General features: G+C 35.4%; 1 protein-coding gene across 9 annotated transcripts in view; it reads left to right on the forward strand.

The window, feature by feature from the left end:
* DMD (dystrophin) overlaps positions 1-22,378 on the forward strand; it is a 1,152,080-nt gene that overhangs the window by 437,529 nt on the left and 692,173 nt on the right. For all 9 annotated transcript variants that reach the window (XM_085049820.1, XM_085049818.1, XM_085049835.1 and 6 more), the window contains 4 exons: positions 6,990-7,178; positions 7,833-8,014; positions 13,829-13,979; positions 19,109-19,228. In XM_085049820.1, coding sequence (XP_084905946.1) covers positions 6,990-7,178; positions 7,833-8,014; positions 13,829-13,979; positions 19,109-19,228 — 642 coding nt within the window. The remainder of the gene's footprint in view (positions 1-6,989; positions 7,179-7,832; positions 8,015-13,828; positions 13,980-19,108; positions 19,229-22,378) is intronic.

Consider the following 22,378-nt stretch of genomic DNA (forward strand, 5'->3'; position numbering starts at 1 on the left):
AGCAGTCCAAGTGAAGTAGTTCAGTTGAAGCAGTGATCCTGGGGAAGGTCTGGTCTCCAGCTGAAGGTCCAGTGGTAGCTCTTGTCCTCTGGGAATCCAATAAACAGGGCTAACTTGTGCAGTTCCAAAGCCAGGTTATATCCAGGTGGGAATGCTTGGCTCCTCCCTCCTGGGTGGAGCATCTCACAATAGGATGAGATAATCATGTGGTTGGTTCTTGATGATCCATTAACAGTTATCAGGGGTGAGTCACAGCAGGAGATAACAACCTGTGCCCCACAGCTGGTGGAGATGGTAATAGAATAATAAATACATCTATATTGTAACCTAGGACAGCATGCTAAAGAAATAATTTATTATTTTCTGGATAATCCATTTGCATTTCTCTTGGCTAAGACATAATTCACCTCTCTCCAGTCAGGGTTGTCTGTTTATAAATTTAACGGTTTTTCTCCACATGAAGATTTTGAGAATACAATTTAGAATATAGAACATTTTATAGAATGGTTTAGGTTAAAAGGTTGATACTTTAGTATTTACTACATTTACAATTTGCATTTTAAAAATTAAAATTAAATAAACATGACTGTTATCTATTCCATCTTTAGTAATTTTCCTACTACTGAATTATACTGAGATCACAATTCAAATTTTAAGGTGGTTTGATCATCATCAGTGGATAATTACCTTTTCCTTTTCTGTGTGTGTAAAACACAGAAATGTATAAAACACTGACAGCATAAAACACTGTGAAAATTTCTCAAATAAGCCGAATCTGCTGACCTGGAGTTACCTTGTTGGTAGCACTACTGGGAGAAGGCCCCAGGTTTCTTGACCTGTGATACACTTTTGTCAGGACCCTGTTACCATTAACTGTTGGAGAGTTCTATGAAGAGTCACTAGTTAATACTGAAAACTTATCCTTCAGTGAAAATTTCACCTTTCTGTAGAGAGTACTCTTATTTCTGCATTATTTAGAGGACAAGTGATCTCACAGTCTACATGACAGCGCCTGAAATATACTTCCCCTTAAAATGTGCCCTGCTCTTTCATCAGGAAAAGGAAGGTTTGAAGAATGGTGAATAGGCTAGCCCTTTCAACAGGAAGAAATCATAATTTCATTGTAGGTTTATGATGAAAGTAATTCCATTCAGTCACAGTCAGTTGATTTACACATCCACACCAAGTCACATCACTGTCTGGAGCCATGGTTCTTAATTGCTTGAATAGGAAGTGCCTTCCTTAGAGAGACAAGTACTGGTGTTTTGTCATCAGCAATGCTGAAACAGCAATACAGTTTATAATCAGGAAAACTCAACAAAGTTAAAACCCCTAAATAAACAGAGGCTGAAAACTTTCCCTGGAGACTTTATAAAAGCAGTGTGTTTTGATACACTTTGTGTCAAGCAGCTGCTAGGCAAAACCTGATCTTTTTCCAAGCAGGGGTGTATTGAAAGCAAGCTAAGGAGAAAATCTTTTTGTGAAGCTGACTCACTTGACTATATATGCAAAATGACACAGTTTCTAACTTGTTAGAAAATTTCATCATTATGGGCAGCTGGCAGCCTTGGTTCCTGTCTCTTGAGTTTTAGTACTATCTTACTTGTCCTCACAGTTCCCAGTCTTAGTCTTTTCCACAAGCCAATTGGTTCCAGTTTTTCTCACTGTCTTTCAGTTCTCTTTAAACCAACTCTACACTCTAGAGCTCAAGGTGCAAACTTTTGCTTTAGTGTCAATCAGTTCTTTGTTTGTCTCTTTCACTCTGTACTAGCTGTACCTAGTAGAGTGGTTGAAGAGATTCATTTTCTTTTACCACTTTCCTGTCGATAGTTCCAACATTTCCCTTCCTTTGTAATGAATGTACTTTCATCAATACTGCCTGGCTCTGGCTTTTTTCCTCTCAGCATATACGTTGCCTAAGCTCCATTGATTTTTAATGACCTAATAATCTGCTGCATCTCAAAACTGCAGTTGCAAGGACAGGTCAATTCATCCAGGTGGAAACATATGCAGTACAAATGGAGCCACTGAGAAAATCAAGTACTAAAAATCTAACTTGTCTCAACTGAGCAAGCAAAACCTGCAATTTTTCAGATTTATCATAATGCCAAGCCACCAAACCTGTGTGGATTTTCAGATAAATAGAAAAAAAATCGTTCTTACCCAAGATTAATTTACAAAGGTATTTTTTAAATGCATAATAAAATGGAAGTGCTAACCTCATTTAGAACAAATAAATAGTTAACATTATAATAACAAGGAGTCTGACCAATTTATCTTACGAGTTTTATTACCAGAAATGAGTGAACTATTCTGTCTGGAGTCATCTGTTGAGAAAACACAGTCTTGATTATTGAAAAGACCATTTTATCATTTAACATTTTAACAGTCATAATTTTGAAATACAAAGACACATAAAATAGGTTTTGTAATGAGAAAGTTGGAGAAACCAAAAGAATAAGCCATGGTTTCATTCTTACATGATAGGAGGCACAGTTAGAGAGTGAATAATGTCTGCTATTTTCTGAGGCTGTAATACTGCAAAGGGAGTTTTCAAAATGAGAAAGATTCTCTGAACTTAAATTTGCCTTACTAAAAAATGTTTCTTTAAAATTTTATGTCTCTGAGTTTAAAAGCTCTAAATGTCTAGAGCCACATTCTTTATCTTTTACAGTGGGACAGTCAGTTTCTGAAGGAAGGAAACATATAAATAAGAGTGCTGTAATGTTTCCAGTAAAACTACTTTCTGAAGTTGCCCAACTCATTTCTAAAACTCAGAAGCAGTCTTTATGAATTAATATAAACATTCTTGGATAATTTGCTAGCACACAACTAATCCTTCTCTTCCCTTTAGGAACGTAATGCAATAGCAGGGGAGGAACATTTTGTCCCATCACTCTCTCACCTTGAAGGGGCTACAAGCTCATGGTTTGAATTCTGTGAATTAATTCATACATTTGCCAGGTATACCTCATTTTTTCCAGGCTTCTGAAGGTCAGAGGATTTTTATCTTCACTTACTAAACTTTAAATTAAATCTTCAGAGTCCTTGGGGTCTTTCAGCCCCCACACCTGAGCAGAAGATGGTGAAGTGTACAGAGATTAAAATTCCCATCTTTTCACCTAGTTATAATTCATCTATGTGCAACAGAAAGCAAAGGAAAAAAAATGATAGTCTAGAGCACAACATATGGGTCCAGAGCAGTTTTTTTGTTCTACATCAGTCCACAAGAGGTGAAGGATTAGGTTACCTGCAAAAGTGTCTGAGCATTTTTCAAAACAGTCTGTGAGGTGACTGCCTGACTAATTCCTAGCTCCATGTGATGCAGAGTTCATTAACCATCTAAATTTCTCATGTCATTTTCATTGATGTTGGTCAGTGATCCCCCAAGTATAGCAAACTTGAGAGTTTTCTGGCTCTGAGAGGGAACTCCCTCAGAGGGAGGCTGCTGATCACATCCTCCTGTGCTCCAGGAAAGCTACAGGGGTCTCAGTGTAGGATCACTGCTTATAGAGTCACAAGAGAATTTGCTTTAGTCATAGTAACTTTCCATTTTGGCCACAATTCGGGTGAACGACTTTCTTTAAAAGTTGGGTAACAACACTGTTGCTCCACTCAGGTCATTATTTTGTCAGGTCAAGCAAGAAAAAAAAGTTTCCAAAACTGTTCATTAATAAAACAGGAGATCATTAGCCAACATGGGTTCCTGGGAGCAGACAATATTTTGATGAGCTCAAGGCCAAGGCCCATGAGTATTTCTGAGATTATTGTGCAGCTGGAGGAGGAGGGAGGGATGCACCACCACAATGTGATTTTGTTGAAATTTTTACTTGAAAAATTACTCTGTGTTTTGCTTTGACTGCACCCAATCAAGATTGTGTTGCACACTCATTAAGTACTTTATTAAGAATAGGTTTGATTCAAGAATGGAACTGGATGCATAATTAGGCAGCTTTTTTTCCTAAGCATAGCCATCTTAGCAATATATGGCTATAACAATTTGACTTCAGCCTGTCCTTATTGTTTTTGATTCCCTTTAAAAATATGGCTAGAAACAGCCATCACAACTTATATCAGATGTTTTTATCAATAACTCTTTATCTGTGGTATCAATGTAGTATATGCAACACCTTAAAATTTTATTTTTCTCACTATTTTAGGAATTTCCAAAAGATTGATTTCATATGAGTTCACAATTAAGAATGCTCACAGATCATGCTGTTTATTGCCTACCAATACGATTTATAAAAATCAGAGGTGTCCATTGTTGTTTGTCTTATGTGGATTATTTAATTGTGGAATATTCTTAGTGCTGCAGGATCTGCATACTTAAATTTGGGGTTTATTATGGGATGAATAATCTTTATAATAATCTTTGAAACACTACTTTGGATTTGGTTTTTAATACAAAGACTGTGTTTTAAGCATTAGGTCAGTACTTATCCACTTCTAAGTGTTTTGTATTCTATTTGAAGCTAATTCCACTGATTTTGAGAGCTGTTTTTCATTTGATATGCAGGATGAGCAAGGGTGGACAGTTGTCTTTCAGAGAGAAAAGAGCACCGACAGAAGTAGTAGACATGAAATATAACAGCATTTATACGTGTTTTTTGTCAAGTCAAAACCCACGGTTCTTCCAAGGAGTTTTTTCTTATGCTCATAGATTTTACACTGTTACAATTTTACCATTCTCTACTTACGTGTTTTTCTTCTAGTCTTTTACTTTATTTTTTAATTTTTTTTTTTTTTTTTTTTTTTTTTTTTTTTTTTAATTGAGAACACAATTTGGCGTACCTGTCAAGAAACTCTTTTGGTTTCTATTTTTATTAGAGTGTTTGGGGGCTTTATACTTTTTCAAGAGATACTACGATAGATCTTAAATTAGTTTAGGCACTGTTTTGTCATAGGAGGTCATGAGTCCAAGATTTTTCAATGCACATACATACAATATTTATGTTAGCATGACAGAAAGCAGTGAAAATGCTGATCAACATAAATAGGAAAAATTATACTTAGTGGTTATTCCCCAGACAAAGTGTTGTTGAGGGGTTTTGGTTAAACACTTGTCATACATGAGATAGTATTCTGTGTCTGACCTAGAGAAATAAGGATTTTCAGATGAAGAATTTTCAAAAAAATGCAGACAACACAAATCATCAGAGATCTCTACAAACATGATATCCCTAGCCTCACTCAACTGTTAGGGCACTTTTTTTCCTACACTGTATCAGATATGGATATAACCCATGAAGTGTTGCTATGGAAAGAAAAAATAATTTTACCTGTGAAAAGCAATGGTCAAGTTGTCCCTTTCCACAGTGGGAAAAAACCTATCTTGCTGCAGAAATGTGATGTAGTTGGGTGTCATTTCTATTGCGTTGTATACTATTTGAAATCTAGAATTACACACTGTTCACATGTTAATTTGTGCACAGGGACGCAAAATGCTGACCATTTTCTGTGCTTCACTGTTTATATTTCCATAGGATATTATTTTCTTTTAACAAAAAAAAAAAACCAAACCCCCAAAAACAAACAAAAAAAAACCCCAAAACCACAAAAAACAAGGAAACAAAAAAAACCCACAAACCCCCCCCAAAAAAAAACCCCAAACCCAAACCATGAAGTTCATCAGATTTCCAAGCCTGCTTTTTCTGATGAGGCTTCAGTTACTGAACTTTGTGTTTCCATGCAAGTGGTGATAGAGTCATGACTATTATCTAGCCTAACACATATTTAGGGATCTGCATAAATTGCATGTGATTATTAGATCTATACAATTCAGAATGAAGTTGTTGTTGTGAAGATTGAAAATTTCATTTTTAGTGATTACATTGCATGCATTGTACTTCCTGAGGTCAGCTCAGCTGGTTGAGCTCTAATCATCTCATTAGGGCAGGGTGCTAATAACACCAAGGTCATGGGTTTGGTCCCTGTATGGACTTATGGACAACTCTTACTCACGTAAGAGTTGGACTTGATGATCTTCTGGATCCCTTCCAGCTCAGAGTCTTCTGCGTTCCTGCTTGTGGTTCTACTGATAAACTTTAACTTTCTGATCTAAACTGCAATGAAAGGCTTTATTAGCTGCTTTGAGTGTTTTATTGGCATGAGTTTGTCAGTAGAGACAATTTTTTTTCCCTGTAAAAACTAAGTGCCTTGGTTTAAGTTTTTTTTTATGAAAGCATAAGCATGTTTTTATGAATGGTGTGTTTTAAAACTAAATTCCTAACAAAGTAGCTAAACTTGTTCAGTTTTTTGAAAAACTTATGGGACGGTATCTTCTATAGGAAATTAATTTCTTGCTTCTCTTCTGTCCTCATTTTCTACTATTATACTAATCAATAAATACTTGTTGATTTCTCTTGACTTTAAGCAGTAGACCAGAAATGTGATTTCTGTTCTCAGAAGAGACACTTGGATTCTTAAAAGTAATTATAAAGGTGGCCTTAGCAGGAAAGAGAACTCAACAGTAATGCACTTTTGCTTGGTTTTAAAAAGTTATGATTTTGCATGGGTTTTTGAGCTTTTTCCACTTCCTGGAATGGTTTTCACAAAATGTGTGTCTGTGGATTTCTCAAGCCTAGCATTGCATGTAGTGTAAAGGTTTGTTGGTTTGGGTTTTTTAAATGTCATGTTTTCCATAGATTCTCTGCAAAGTTAGCATGCAACTTGCTACCTTTTTGAGTGTATCATTTTATGACCTGCTGTGGTAAATAAATATCTGCCATTACTCTCATTATTCACTATTTAGGATACTTGATAGGAATTTTGCATACCGGTGTAAAATCTCTAACTGAATATGAGATTTTGTTATTTCCCTTCATCTTAACTGATCTTGGTCAGTTAACTGACTTTATATTACAAAGTACTTCTATATATTAGCCATCTGATTTTTTTTTTAATATAATGGTGTTCCATTTATTCCTTACTAGAGCTCTCTGAGGAGATCTCATTTTCATTGCCCTTAAAATTTTGGTTTTGATCAGTTTTCAGAAAGAGTTGAAGAAAAGACAATTAGGACCGTGCAGATGGGGGCTGGAATGGATCTTGAAAACTACCAAACTGCTTTAGAAGAAGTACTCACGTGGCTTCTCTCTGCTGAAGATTCATTACAAGCACAAGGAGATATATCCAATGATGTAGAAGTTGTTAAAGAACAGTTTCACACACATGAGGTATATATTTATATTAATCTTTTGGAAGATATTTCTTTTATTTGGTGGGGATTTTTTTGGGTTTTTTTTGGGGGGGGTTGTTTTCATTTTTCTTTTATTTTGATTTGGAGAATGTAAACTGGAGACTCTGCCCTAGAGTCACAGAATTGTTTGGGTTGGAAAAGACCTTCAAGTCCAACCATTAACCTAACCACTAAACCATTTTCCTAAGTGCTGCATCTACACATCCAAGGATGGCTACTCAACCACTTCCTTGGGCAGCCCTTTCCAAACTTTGACAACATGCAGTGGACATGGGTTTTTACTGAAATCCAATTTAAACCTCCCCTGGTGCAACCTGTGGCTATTTACTCTCATCCTATTGTTTGTTACTATACTGACCTCATTGCAACCTTCTTTCAGGTAGGTGTAGAGATCAGTAAGGTCACCCCTCAGCCTCTTCTTCTCCAATTAAATAACTTTTTGCCCTTTCAAAGAAGTGAAAGTGTTTATTTCTGGTTTACTTCTGGTTTATACTAGAATGTTTGGGGAGGGGTTGAAAAATTAAAAGCATGTTTGGAAATCATGTTTGCAAATATTGCAATTCTATTCTTTCCTCTCAAAAAATGCAACTTAAAACTGGATTTTTTTTAATTTTTTTTTTATTATTTTCAGGGTTTTATGATGGAGTTAACAGCTCACCAAGGACGTGTTGGTAATGTTTTGCAAGTTGGAAGTCAACTTCTATCAAGTGGAAAACTTTCAGATGAGGAAGAGAATGAAATCCAAGAACAAATGAATCTACTTAATTCTCGTTGGGAAAGTCTCAGGGTAGCAAGTATGGAAAAACAAAGCAAGTAAGTAATATATCAGGTGAAATAATATATATTGATTTTGACTGAAACAATCCTGAACTTGACTAACAGTTGGGATTGTCTTTCACTTCACTGTGAACAGAACTCTATCTCATATCTGTTTTAACATGAAATTTGATGTGTAGTGATTTTGAACCTTGCACATTGTTTGGAGCCTGGAAGCCACATAAAGCAGCAGCTATCAACAACTTGGACACAGATAACACTTTAACTAAAATTTTTATAACTTACCTCACCTTTTTCCAGTTGTTTCAACAAATACTGTATCACACAATATATAACTACAAAGGAGAGAATCTTTGCAAAGTTAAAAAAAGAGAAGGGAAACAAATCTTTTAAGGCCTCCAAAACTCAATCCCATAAAAAGAGTAAATGGGAGCTTAACTTTCCTGGAAATACTGCCGTGGTTTTATCTGAGTACAAATTACACTATTTAAAAAAGGGCAAGTCCTACAGCTTAAAGTTGAAATACAAGTGGAAGTAGAAAAATAATCTATGAAGTACTCACATTAATCTTCAGAGTATTTGCACTATTACTATGTCTGATTTTGAAATTTGGATTCACATGGTATCATCTGGTATAAGAACTTCCATGAATGTTAGAGCTTGTGACTGTGCCACAGGGGAGTAATTTGGTTTGCAGAATACAGAAATACTAGGAATGGTATTACAGGTGTTCTGTGTGTGAACTTCCTTCCTTATCTTAAGAAAATACCTGTTACTTACCTGATTTTTCACATTTCTTTTTCCCAACCTCTTTTTTTTTTTCTTTTTAAATTTTTTTCCATGTTATGTGTATATTCTTAATCCCAGTTTGATAGAATAATTCTATTTGGGATTCACGTGACTGGCTCTTATGTTGTCAAGAAGAATTTTGTATACCTCCTGGCCTTTCTGTAAGAGGACCAGTGGCAAAGTTTAGAAACTGTCATATTGAATCAAATCCAGTGGAAATTGTACCCTTAATTAAATATTAGTAGGAGCTTCTTTATAACCAAGCAGTATTGATTATTGAAGAATATAGCCATTCTCTGCAGTAAAACCAGATTAATGCAGTGATGAAAAAACCCCAAACGTTCTTAAGTACTTTAGGCTACTTAGACTTCTTTAAAATCTCTCTGCTGAAGTGTTAATTTTTCTCTCAGAAAAATCCCACTGAGCAGCTACTAAGAGAGAAACTCTTCTGTCAGTTTCTTCAATACAGCTGGAGAGGGAGTCATTTGTAAATGTGAATTTAGTAACAGCTGAGTATCTCTGGCAGTGAGACCAATGGTCTAGTCCAGCATCCTGACAGTGAGAAAAAAGAAATGGCCTTCAGTTGCACCATGGGAAGTTTAGATTAGATATTGCAATTTTTTTTTTTTTTCATGGAAAGAGTTATGAAGCATTGGAGCAGACCACTCAGGGAAGTGGTGGAGTCACCATCCTTGGAAGCTTTAAGAAGTGTGTGGGTATGGCACTTGAGGATATGGTTGAATGGTGAGCATAGGGTGGTGCTTGGTCAATTGTTGGGCTTTATGATTTCCGATTATGATTAATCATGCTTTGAGTGTAAGAAAAGGTCAGGTTTGGGGGAAATACATGATCTCCTGAACCAGCAAGTTCTCATCATCTTTTTCCACAGTGGAGACCAAATACTGGGCTGTGTGTATCATTGGTCTGACCAGATAATTATGTGCTATGTTATGAAGTTCTCCACAGAAATATTTTGATCTCGAGTTGTTTTCAGCTGAGAGTAACTTCCTGAGTTGGAAGAGGTTTCATGTATTTGTGTATTAATTTTATTCTCTTTTTTTTTCCACCTATTTAGTCAATATCCTCTTGGATCTGTTAGCATCCTTTGGCAGTGAATTCCAAAGGTCTCTTATCCAAAGAGGGACATTTTTCTGCAGAATGATTTATTTTTCTTTGTGATAGCTTAAGTGATTCCCTTAAGTAACTTCATTAGAAGTGAGGGTCAACAGTATATCTTTTCTTATTTCTTCATAAATATGTATTGAACATATTCAGTTAATCATCTTGCTCTTCTTTGAACTTTTTGCAGTCATACTGTACCTTTTGGAGTTGAGGACTTTGCTCATAAGCATTAAAAAGCAAACTGGTTTTCCATAATTGCATGGAAAAATCTCTTTCTTGCAATACATTGTTAGCAATTCCAGACATTTGTTTTCAGCTTGATACTGAGTACTGTTTTCTTTATTCTGCCTTCCTTTGGCTATAAAATTGTTGATGGGTTTTGGATGTTTCAAGCTAACTTTTTCCAGTTTTAGTATTTTCTTGGAGAGAAAAATCTATGATGCTTTACTGTAGGGAGTTCTTATTTGCCAAATTTATTTTCATTTAAATCAGCAAATGCAACTAGCAACCTCACCTCTATGAGTGGTACAGTGTCTACTTAAAATGTCCTTTAACATCAGTTTTTAAACCCATTTCCCAGATGGAGCATTTGGTCATTGCTTGGGGAAATGAATGGTCTAGTATCTCCTGAAGCAGATCATATTTGGGTAATATGAGTTCAGTAGAAGATATAAAATCATAGGAGCTTCACAGAGAATGTTGTGCTGCTGTTTACTTTACTATATTAAAAAAAAAAAAAGTCTGTGATAAGTTAAATGGAATTTGGGTTAGGACAAAAGAACATTTCTCAGGAGTGACAGATATAGCTAATTCTGGCCTATTGGTCAAACCCCTGTGTTTCAAGAAACCAGACGGAGGATTATAAAAAACTTTCATATCACAATATATTATATTTCTGGGTTATTATACATAATTTAAACTCTCAGGATCCATCTTCTACTTCAGCTCAAAGCAATCATCTGAACACATTGCTGTAATCCAGTCCCTAAGGCAACAGTGACATGTTTAGCCAAACAGAGATGGTTTTTGTGAAGATAACAGCAAGGGGTCCAACCTCTGTAATGGTAATAGAAAGTGTAAAAAAGGCACCACACTTCACAGTACAGGGAAAACAAAAAATAAACAGGGACAGGAGGAAGATAAAAGATGCTATAAAAGTGAAAGGGTCTTAGAAAAAGTATATTTAGGAGGTCAGAATGTCAGAGGAAGTTTGGAACACAATGCCTTTGTGTAAAAGCAGCCCAGATCGAATTTTTCTTGTATTCACTATGTATTGAAAGTATTTGACTTTTCTAATAAGCAGTGCACTAATATGTTGAAGGAAAACAATCTGGTTTTTTTTTAATTTCTTCCTCCTGGGCTTTCCCAAATAGAATTCTCCATACTAAAGCATCTCAGAGTGATAAATATACCACTGGAGAGAAAAACAATGCATTTTACTACTTTCTAGAGAATTCTGCAACTTTTAAAACACATTCAATTCAATGAAAGCTTTTTTTTTTTAATTTGAAACTTTGAGAGCTATATTATAAACAAAGGTTTTGATAATCTCCTGAGGTATATTAGTAAGTACTAAAACCTCTATCAGATGTTTATAAAAGTATTTTGAAAATCAGGAAGTACCTGGAGAATGGTAAGAAAGAAGAAGCATTCTTCTGCTTAGTAATAAACTGTAGTTATTTTCTGTGATTATTTAGTTTTCAAGTTTATGCTTCTTACTTCAGAATAATATCAATATGATGTGCAATGTCATATTTCCATTTTCATAAATTCAGTTTACTTTAACAGGTTTTCTGAACAGTTTATGTAATTTATTGCTAAGAGGATATCTCTATGATGAAACATTGTATTTTATATTTATAATAATTTATAACATCAAGGAAGACAATAAAATACACACTTGAAAGTGAAGGACTGAGATCTGAGATCCCTAATCCCTTGTGAATCATGGGTTATATTAAAGCAGGGTATCATCTTTCTGTGCTCTAATGAATGGAGGGATTAGGATGGGAACAACACTACATGAGGTTGTTTTAATCAGTCCTTAATACGTATAAATGTATTCCAGTAAAACAGCAACAAAACCACCTGAAATCATAGTGCATTAGTGTTTGATACTATTTAGAGATTTGGATTAATGCAGTCCTTTCTATTTCCTGGACCTTTTTTTTGTTTTCTTCAGTGTCTCAAGTTCTGTTTAAGTTTCAGTTTCTGCTAATAGATGTTTCTGTGATATGGTTGTTTTGGACCTTTGCATCAAAGGGCTGTTAACTGGAGACTTTAAAAGTGATTTCTGTCTCTAGAAAGTAACTCTGTTTCACAGAGCTGCAGGTGTGTCACCTCATACCATCTCAGTGTCATTTGGGACCACTGAGGTACCATTCAAGGAATGGTTGTGATTAAAGCCTTATTTCAAAACAACTTTAAAAAAAATTAGGTTTTTTTGCAAGGCTTTATTTCCATAAAGTTGGTTGACCTTGGTGTTTGTCTGCAGCCTCTTGCCCTTTCTATATCTACCACTCTGCATTTGAAGATCTGCTCCATGTTCATGTACTTCACAGGATTCCTTTGATCACTGCTTTCCCTTGGTTTCACAGATTGCCTTTCACATTTTCTCACCTTTACCATTCCTGCTTCAAGAGACTCTGGTTTGACTTCTCTTCCTATGATCACTACTAAAACTTTATTTCAGAATATCCTCAGACAATTATTTTTCCTCTATTCAGATTCAAGTAATAATTCTGGGATAAATTATTAGTTTTGTTGACTTCAACAAGGGAAAATAATGTACAAAATTACTTTTTAATTTTTTTTAACAGCTACGATTTTTTTAATTAAAAACCCTAAGTCATAGGAGTTTTTTAATAATTCCATTTGTACTTCTGCTTGAAAGTATCTTGTACATTCTTGTTATTTTTGGGATATTTGAAGTCTGTGTTTGTGGTTAAACTTCTCTTTGATTTCCAAAAAAAAGGGATCCTTATTTAAAAAAGGTTCATGAATGCAAAATTTGTTTTTTTCATAAACATCATAAAGTTTACTTTGAGGAGGTCTATTATGTGATGTCCCATGCTTTTTAATGCAAAGGCCATTTTGGGGAGAGAAAGACAATATCAGAGTGGTGGAGGTTCAGTTTGCTTTACTGCTGAAGTTCCTCAAGGCAATCAGCGCCCAGCCTGGGGAACATTCCAGGGTCCTTCGTGTTTGTTGTGTTTGAATGTTGTAAGGTTCCTCCTGGCCTGTCCCTGTCTAAGAATGAAGTGAGAGTTAGCCAGGATAAATATGAAGTATTGCTGGAAACCTGGTGATTCCTTTGCACAATATGACTTAATGTTATGTATATTTTTAACTATAATAAATAGCAACTAACAATTAGGTAAATATGTCATCAGAGACCAAACAATTGAATTCCTTCCTGGAGGAAGCTTGGTAAGGTCAGCTGTCTGAGCAGATTTCAAAATGCTTGTTGTGGATAACACAAACTTTAAAAAAAATAAGTAGAAATTTTGAACTCCAGCTCTAATAGAAATGCAACTGGAGGACAAAGCTTTTACAGACATATCAGGTAATTAGTTTCTAAAGAAAAAGCTTCGAAACAGTTTGTCTACATCAAAACTAATTAAAAAAAATTTTCAGTTAGCTCTTGCATAGAACCATAGAATTTTCTGGGTTGAAGGGACCCATCAGGATCACCGAGTCTTGCTCCTGGCCCTGCACAGGACACCCCAACAGTCACACCCTGTCCCTGAGAGCTGTCCAAATGCTCCTCAAGCTCTGTCCTTGGTGCCGTAACCACTGCTCTGGGGAGCTTGGAAAGGATATATTTCTATTCTGCCTTCAAATGTAACCTTCTGAAAACCAGTTAGTAAACAGGGAAGATGTTTCTGCCTGCTGTTTTCTTCCCTTATAAATTCTAATTATTTTTTCTTTGTTTTACAGTTTACATAAAATCCTAATGGATCTGCAGAATCAGCAGCTAGCCCAGTTGGCTGATTGGCTGACAAAAACAGAGGAGAGGACAAAGAAAATCGATTTGGAGCCCTTAGGTCCAGATCTAGAGGACCTAAAACATCAAATAGAGGAGCATAAGGTATGCTGTGGTGTACTTCCAAAGGCATAAAAACCAAATTGGGTGTTTGACATTTTAAAAGCTCTACTGCTGCCATTAGAGCATAGCAAAGTAATACAAAATCTTGGTTTAATATTTATTGTTCTGTACAGTTAACAAGCTTTTGTAGACTTGCTTTATCACAACTGTGAATTTTATTCCAATATAAAAAAGAATTGTTTTCTTTTTATATATAAGCAATATACTAGAATATGTAGGACAAGTGTAACATCTTTTCATTACATTACAATAAGAATATATCAGATTTTTTAATGCTTGCGTATTCTTCTTTTTGCATCTTATTTTCTTTCCTTACATGTTGTAGCAGCAACAATGCAGTAGTTAGACCACATAATCTTGTTGGGACTTCTGACATTCTGGATATATATTTGCACTGAATATATATTATGCACTGTAAAACACAATGGTGTCTAATTGTATAAAACACTTTCTGGTTATGTATTTAAAATAACAAAAAAATATCAAACTCATAAATGGAATGTGAGATGGAATTTGGCCAATTTTTTTCCACATTACGTCTAGGTAATTTTTTAATTGGAAGAATTAAGAACTAAAAAGAGAGAAAGAATAGCCTGTGTAATAGATTTAATCCATTTACTGGATTAGATGGCCTTGCTTCATATTAATTTGGATTTAAAATAAATTTACCTGTGTGTCTCTAGCACATGCTGATGATGATGACAAGGAAACACAGAAAAGTATAGAAAACAGAGATGATTTTGATTTGTATGGTGATGGAGACTTAATGTGATGACCTGTTATGTTTCTACATTAATGGCTCAAAGCAGTTCTGTTCCATCATATCTTGAGAGATTTTAACACCTGATGCTTCATGGCCTGTGTCAGTGCTAATCCAGGTTTTAGAGGGCAGATCATCCTGAAAAACAATTCAAACTGAAATCAGCCTTTACAGTTCTTTTACAAAGAGGTCAAAAGCTGCAAAAGACTTCATGATCCACTTGTGTGTTAAAAGATGATTTCTTTGCATTCTGATTAAGGAGTGCTTCTGCAGAAGAATACAAATCCTTCAGCTCCTGCTGCTGTTTGTGCTGTCTGTGCTTGCCCTGTGAGGAGACAATGTATTTCAGTGTATGGCTTTGCTAGCGAAGGACATTTTCTGACATTAAATTTTCTTTGTAAAAAAGACAGCAGGTAATTATGAAATGGTAATTAGAGAAAGAAACATGAAAGATTTTGAATACATCAGTACTAAGACCTGAATAACTTTACTCCTATTTCTATGCATTTTATGCTTGAATACTAACATAAAATGTAATCCTTTTATTTATGTGATCTCTTTATGCTGCTTCTTTCTAATACTGAGAAAAGTGGGTATTTAGTTTGTATTTGAAGATTCTGAGTGAAGACATGCAGAAATCTCTCTTCCACATACCAGTTCTTCATTCTTGGTGTGTTGAGTTAGTGAACATTATTTATTTACGTGCATTACTTTTCAAATCTCTTTCATGTGCAAGAAGCATTTTAGCTAGAAATGCTGGAAATAAAGTGTTTTGGGTTTAATTTTAATTACATTTGTATTCATTTATCATTTGCCTTATTCAGAAACCAAAGAACAGAGTTCTTCATTCTTTCAATTATTGAGAGAAAGTTTCATATAATTTTATTGTATATTATATACAGCAAAGCTACCTCCTATAGCAAGGGTTAAAGAAATGGAATTTTAGTTGGACAGTTACTACTTCATTATTAAACAAGCAAACAAAAAAGCAAAACCCAACACCCTTCATATTTTATCTTAGTCTGACATGACTCTGGTTGTATCAGAAAGCAATGTTTTGTAAATTCATAAGAGGAACCAAAAGTTAGAAGATATAAAAGGCAATCCTAATTTCAAATGAAACAGACTTCAGCAAACATGGTAGTTTTGGGTTGTCATCATCCTTTCTCTATCTCCTCTTCACCCTTATAATTTTCCTTCCTCTCTTTACCTGTTCATTAGTAACTGCTTTTTATTTCATGTTACGTATCCCACTTTGACTTATGATTTCCATACACCTGATTTCTTAATTCTGTATATTTTAAAAGGATGTCACAAAAATACTGGTTTTTAGTTCTTGTGACTGACACTTCAGTTTCTCTACTGGGCCCCATAACAAAAAAAAAAAAAAACCAACCCAAAAAACCCAACAACAAAAACCAGCCAACCAACCAACCAACAACAAAAAAAACCCAACAAAAACCCAAACAACAGCAAAACACAACAAAAAACCAAGCAACAACAACAAACCACCAAAAAAACCCCAAAAACCACAAAAACCCCACTAATGTGTGTCAGAAATGGCACTCAACACTCAGAGCAGAGAAAGAAAACAACATTCTTTCCATCATGCTGCTTAGTTCAGAAATATATGAGGTTAATACCTTGATAGTACCAAAAATTTTCCGAGTGGTAGTAGTGGTAAACTCTAGAAAATTTTATGCCATTAGAAAGGTACAGAGTTCTGGTATGAAATCTGCCATAGGCAATATATTTTGGAGTAATAGTTAAACATTTCAGTAAAGTACTGGATTTTTTGCAGTAGTGTGTTAAGTATTTTGTCTCCTGTTACAGTTATCCCTTTCTTATAATTCTGTGAAGGGAGAAAGCTACTTTTGAGTTAAAAATCTAAGGACTATTGGGCTTTCCAAGCAGAATATTGTATTGGAAATGTTATAATTAATAAAATAGTGCTTTTAATTGCACAGGTTTTATTATTCCAAATTATTATTATAGCATGTATGGTTAGGAGATTTTTATAGTTTCATTTACTTTCTAGAAACGTCTAAGCATTTTTAGTGCTAGGATTTTTAGTACTTCTAATTAATTTAAAAGGTAAAATGAGACACTTCTTCAGTGTCCAAATATCAGGATGGATTTGTCTTTGGGTACTTGGATGACTTTGGTAGGCATTTTTATTCACTTTGAACTGGATTATGTTGGAGTTGTGTAAGTTGATATCTGATAGATAGGAATTGAAGGAACTGTGGAGTTTTATTAGTTCCTGCTGTTGCTATCTTTATTCATCAACATCTATATCTGTCTTACATTTGGAGTCCCTGAAAAATTGCTATTTCTCTAATAAGCTCAGGACAACTTGTTAGAAATTTCAGTTTAAATGATTTGAACAGAGTGTGCTCTTGCCTTGAGACTGTCCTTCGCAAATTCCTGTTCCAACAAGATCCTGTAAACAAACAATTTTCACCAATGAATTTAATGGTAAAAAATAGACGCTTGGGTTATAAAGAGCAGTCCTCTAGCTCAGAGTAGATTGAATCTGCCTGAGGATTAGATAATGACTGAACCTTCTGGTTCATCTGTTCCATGACTTCTCAAGTCTTTCACGATGTTTGTGAGACTCCCACTCCCCAAGTGCCATTCACTCCTGCACTTGCAGAGCATCGCTAACTCTGGTTTTGTTCTGGGATGCCATCTGTCAGATTCCAACTAAAAAGGAAATAAAAGTCACCTTTTCCATGGCTGTAGACTTGCAGAGCAATGAATTTGTTTTGTGTGGCTTAAAGAGCGGGTTAAACGTGGGGGAAGTGAGCTGTGTTATACACTCTGATCCATGAGTGCTCTTCCTCCTCTCCCCTGATCAAAAGCTGGGTCATAAAATGTTGAGAAGTCTAAATTCCAGGGATGGCTCTAACAATTTAGTGTACTTCACAGTCCTTGAGAATTGTTTTATAGTGTAGCTCTCTGAAGCAAATGGTACTCACAGGCATGAAAGTCAGAAAAAGGAGCATTCTTATATTGTCTCAATATGTCCATGAAGGAGTTAACTCTGAAATGTGTGGTAAGAAATGTATGCCCTAAAAACAAAGTAGTCTGTGAATTCCTTTCCTATTGCTTATAACCACATTATATTTATTTCTTCAATTTTCAAATAAAAGTATGATGTCTTATCAAAGAGCTTTGAATGCATGACCTTATGTTCGGCAAGGACTTACTCTTCATACATAAGTGAATTACTCTAATTGAAAAAGCAGCAGAAAACCATAGCATATTCAATTCAACACAGTTGTAACACAGTCAAGGTTTCTCTTGTGACAAGGCCATGTTATTTTTCAGACTGTAGCTATCCCACTACATATGTATTAATCCCTAGAACACACTTGCCAGGAGTATCATCCATGACTTTGGTTTCCCCCATTCTTTTGTTGGTTTGAAGCAAGTTAGAGAAACCTAAAAAGTGTGTCAGGCAATATGGAGTCCTGGATACCTTGGGGTTTTTTCTCAGGGGAGTGACATGAGGTCTTCCCTGTGGTTTTAATTTTCAGTACCAACACTTGATTACCTCCTTCCATTTTTGCTGCACCTCAGCAAAGGAAGGAGAAAATAGGTCTGGCTGCTCAGTTCCGTGGTGCCAGAGGTGGGGTAGTTTTGATTTTGTTAACAAACTATAGCAAAGGAGAAGTTCCATCTTCCATGGCAAGTGAGGAGAAAAAAACAAACAAAACCAACCAATCAAACAAACAAAAAAACAAAACAAAAAACCCCAACCAACCAACCAAAAAAACCCAAAAAATCCACCAAAAAAACCTCAAGAAAGTTTTTCTTCAGACATGCAGATATCATGAAATGCCTTTGTTTCTTGCTTAATCTCCTGGTTTCTGCAGTGAGTGAAACTAGGCTTCTGCATGAGTTTCTTAAAGGTGGATCACCTCCTGAGCAGTTTTCTCCTGTGTCAGTAATGTTGTAGGGGTGCCAAGCTGAATTTAGTATGTGGTTGTTTAATGAAATCCATGTGATTTTTAATGTTCTTAAAACTTTGAAAAAAAAATTTACACGTTTTAATATGAAGTACAAAATCAAATTCAGTGGCTATTTCAAATCTGGAGGCTATTGATATGTATACATAGTATGTGAATATTTGTAAATCAGCTACATAAACTCAACAAATCATTTCTCAAGCCAAATTTTTCGCCTGGAATGTTGTATTAACAGTTAGGGCTTGTGATTGAGTGACTTTAAGCTCTGAAGTTCTCATAGTTGGTTAGTTGTGCATCTTAATCAGTAAATGGTACACAGTTTTTTTGGGTTTTTACTTTGAGACACATTCTCTAACACTTTAATTCTTTAATTATAGGCATTTCAAGAAGATCTGGAGCAGGAACAAGTCAAGGTGAATTCTCTAACCCATATGGTAGTGGTGGTGGATGAAAACAGTGGAGACAAAGCTACTGCTGCACTGGAAGAGCAGCTTCAGGTAATGACTGAATGGCAATGCTGGTCCCACAACATTGAAATAGGAAATTTTTAAGAAAACCAAAACCTGATAGTTAATGTGTACAGGATCTTCATTTGTAGACAAATAATGGTTATCAAGAAATATTAAGATTATGCTTTTTTTTCTAAAACATTTTTGAGAGAAAAGCCATAATTTGTTTCCCATTATTTTCTCATGGCCATGTTTCTTAGCAAATGAAGAGAATCATCTCTCTATTGTATTTTCTACGTACAATTTCTTGAGTATCTTTAAAGGAATGACACATTGGAGATACATTTGTGATAGAGCTAGCAGCCAAGATACTCTAAAAGTTTGTCAAATATTAGCTTACTCACAATAAAAGCTCACTATTTCACCTGCATCATTAAAAAAGCTGCAACTGCTGTATTATTTATATTCTAATGCTCTTACTGTAACTTCTGAATGAAATTGCATAAATGGATAATGGATAATTCATTATCCATTCATGTTGAGATACATTGAAGGAGGGTTCTCTTGTGCTGGTGGTCAGAAATCCAGGGACACAGCTCAAGAGGAGCTGCAATATTACAACCAAGATTCCTTCTATTTTTCTCTTTTAGGAAGGAGAAAGTGTTTTTCTTTCATTTTGCTTCATTACCCAAGAAAATAAATGTTTTTGGGTTTTATTCAGTGAAACCCAAGGTTTCTCTAGAGAAGCTGTCAATACATTCAGCCAGAAGGTATGGCTGTAGCACAGACAGATAGCTGTGTGCTCTCTCAAATGCAGCTAATTTCGGTACCAATACCAGTAAACCAGCAATTGGTTTGGAATTTAGAGGAGGTTTGGCTAAGAAGCAGAGCACTGCCACTTCAAAGATAGATCTCAGTTTTCTCTACTGCAGGTGTTTAGTCATTCTAGGAGCACAACCCAGCCAAGATAACAATACAGCCTCTACTGATACATAATTATTAATTCCTTTTTACTTCATCTTAAGTGTCAGAACTGTGGTGTACCTGCTCAAAATAATCTTAAACTTCCAGAATTTCTTACCAGCAAGTTTCTTGGAACTGTTCAGTGGAATAAAGCAGATCCCTATCAAGAACTAGGGATCTAGAAGCTAAACTAAACTAAACTTTTAAAGTATCTTGAATGGAAGAAGAAGGAAAATTATTGATGATATTTGACATTTACAGCACTTCATGAATTAGAAAATGTAGAAATGAGACTTTTAAAAAGTGTGAAAAACAAATGAAAGGTTGGTGGATTATTAGACAATCTAATTTCACATCTTCAGAAGGAAGAATTAAGGGAACATCAGGTGAGAAAGCTTCATCCCATATTATTACAATGGCTGCAAAGGTACCATTAGTATCCTGCACGAAATCTGTGGCTGACCCATATTGGAATAAAACCTGAAATACAACTCAGACATTGCTGCAATACCTTAAAGAAGCATAATGAATAATGAATGTAAATGAAACACGTTGGAAATAGACCATTTGTAACTGTACTAGTGGAGAAAGCACCTGTTATTTTTATAAAGTGTGCCCAGTTATTACTATCTTGGAAAAGGTATATTCCTTGAAAGATGCTAGCAAGACAATTCCTGAGTCTCCTCACCATACAGGCTTCCTCTGAGCAGAGCATGGGGTGGTGTGGAACAGTCCATTTGCTCTTCTGTTCTCACCTTGAATCACACCCTCTTAGAGAAGAATCGGAAAGAAAAGTTAATAATCCCATTGTTCTGGAAGTCAAAGAATATGTAGCAATATTACAGATGTTAATAAAACCCAAATACAGATATAAAGCTATTGGGTTTAGAGTGTTAGGGAGTTGTTCAAGCTTTTATACTTTAATGCCCAGGAGAACTGAGTTACCATAGTTCACCTGCTCTCCTAGTGAAATGTTACACCTTTTTTTTTTTCTTTTGTGTACAGAAACTGTTTGGGATTTCCTTTTTTTTGATCACTTGCAGTCTGAATATAAGCATAGGAGATCAAATGTGTTGACAGGCACAACCATTAGAGCATTTGAAAAAAAGCACAATGGAGCAAAGTTTCAGGCTTGATTATGTATCTGTCAGTCTGACTTCTAAAAGCTGAACAAAACAAGAGCATGAACTGTCAGACAAAAGAGCTTAATAAGACTGGTTCAATGAGATACTGGTCAGGATCAGATTAGGAAGAAAATGAGCAGTTATCTCCATGTAATAGTCAAAGAGGCATTTTCCAAGCAGGTGCAATTCAGTTATGCTTTTCCTTTTGAGATGGTGATTCCTGAAATATTTTCACGCATATAAATATCTATGTATGTGTTATATTTTTTTCTTAAGTGTCTGTATAAGACAATTTTTTAAAGCTTAAAATGAAATTTTTGAGATTTTAGGTCTCAGAAAGGTTGAGAAGAATCTATGCTAATTTTGAACGAATGGCATCGAAGTTCCTACATGTTATTGCCAATGCAAAAATATACCTATTTAAGAAGCACTTAAGGGCATAGAAGCCAAAAGTGTCCCCTGAAAAAAATTATCCATTGAAAATTTAATCTTGCTCAGAAAAATAAAAGTAAACCCAGTTGCAGGGCTTTTCTTAGAAACTGCTGTCCCCCTAAGGTACTTTGAGAGACTACAGCTAGACTGGGTGAGTGTGAGTATGAAAACTACTTTTACACTACTTTGAGAATTTAACATATCAGTGTTTGACATGTTGGGAGGCTCTGTTTGTGCTGCTATTGAGAACCAACTATTTAGACTTTAAACTCTGAGACCCCAATTAAACTCAATCCAAGGATTTACCAAGGCAGCTTCTGAAAAAGGCTCAAATCTGTATTTAGTGCTGCAGAATCAAAGGACTTTACTAGAAGATCTGTTCCTGTGCTCTGACTCGTTTCTGCAGGAAAAATGCGGGAAATTATCTTCAGCCTGGAGAAGTGGCTGAATAACATACAGAAGCCATGAATTCAGGGAGGATATTTCCCTATTTATACCCAGCAGACAAAAGGTCACTTAAGGACTCTTTGGGCTAGCTCAAATTAGAGGCTTCCCCAGGCTTTCAGGAGTCAGAGTCTGTGCTAGAAAGAAATCTGAATTAAGTGTATCAAATGCTACTTGATGGCTCATTCCCCTGCTGATGGAAAGGAGCTGAGAGTATAATTTTCAGGATTATATA

Source organism: Lichenostomus cassidix, chromosome 1, assembly GCF_008360975.1.
Source record: "Lichenostomus cassidix isolate B80296 chromosome 1, HeHo_3.0, whole genome shotgun sequence".
Lineage (NCBI taxonomy): Eukaryota > Metazoa > Chordata > Aves > Passeriformes > Meliphagidae > Lichenostomus > Lichenostomus cassidix.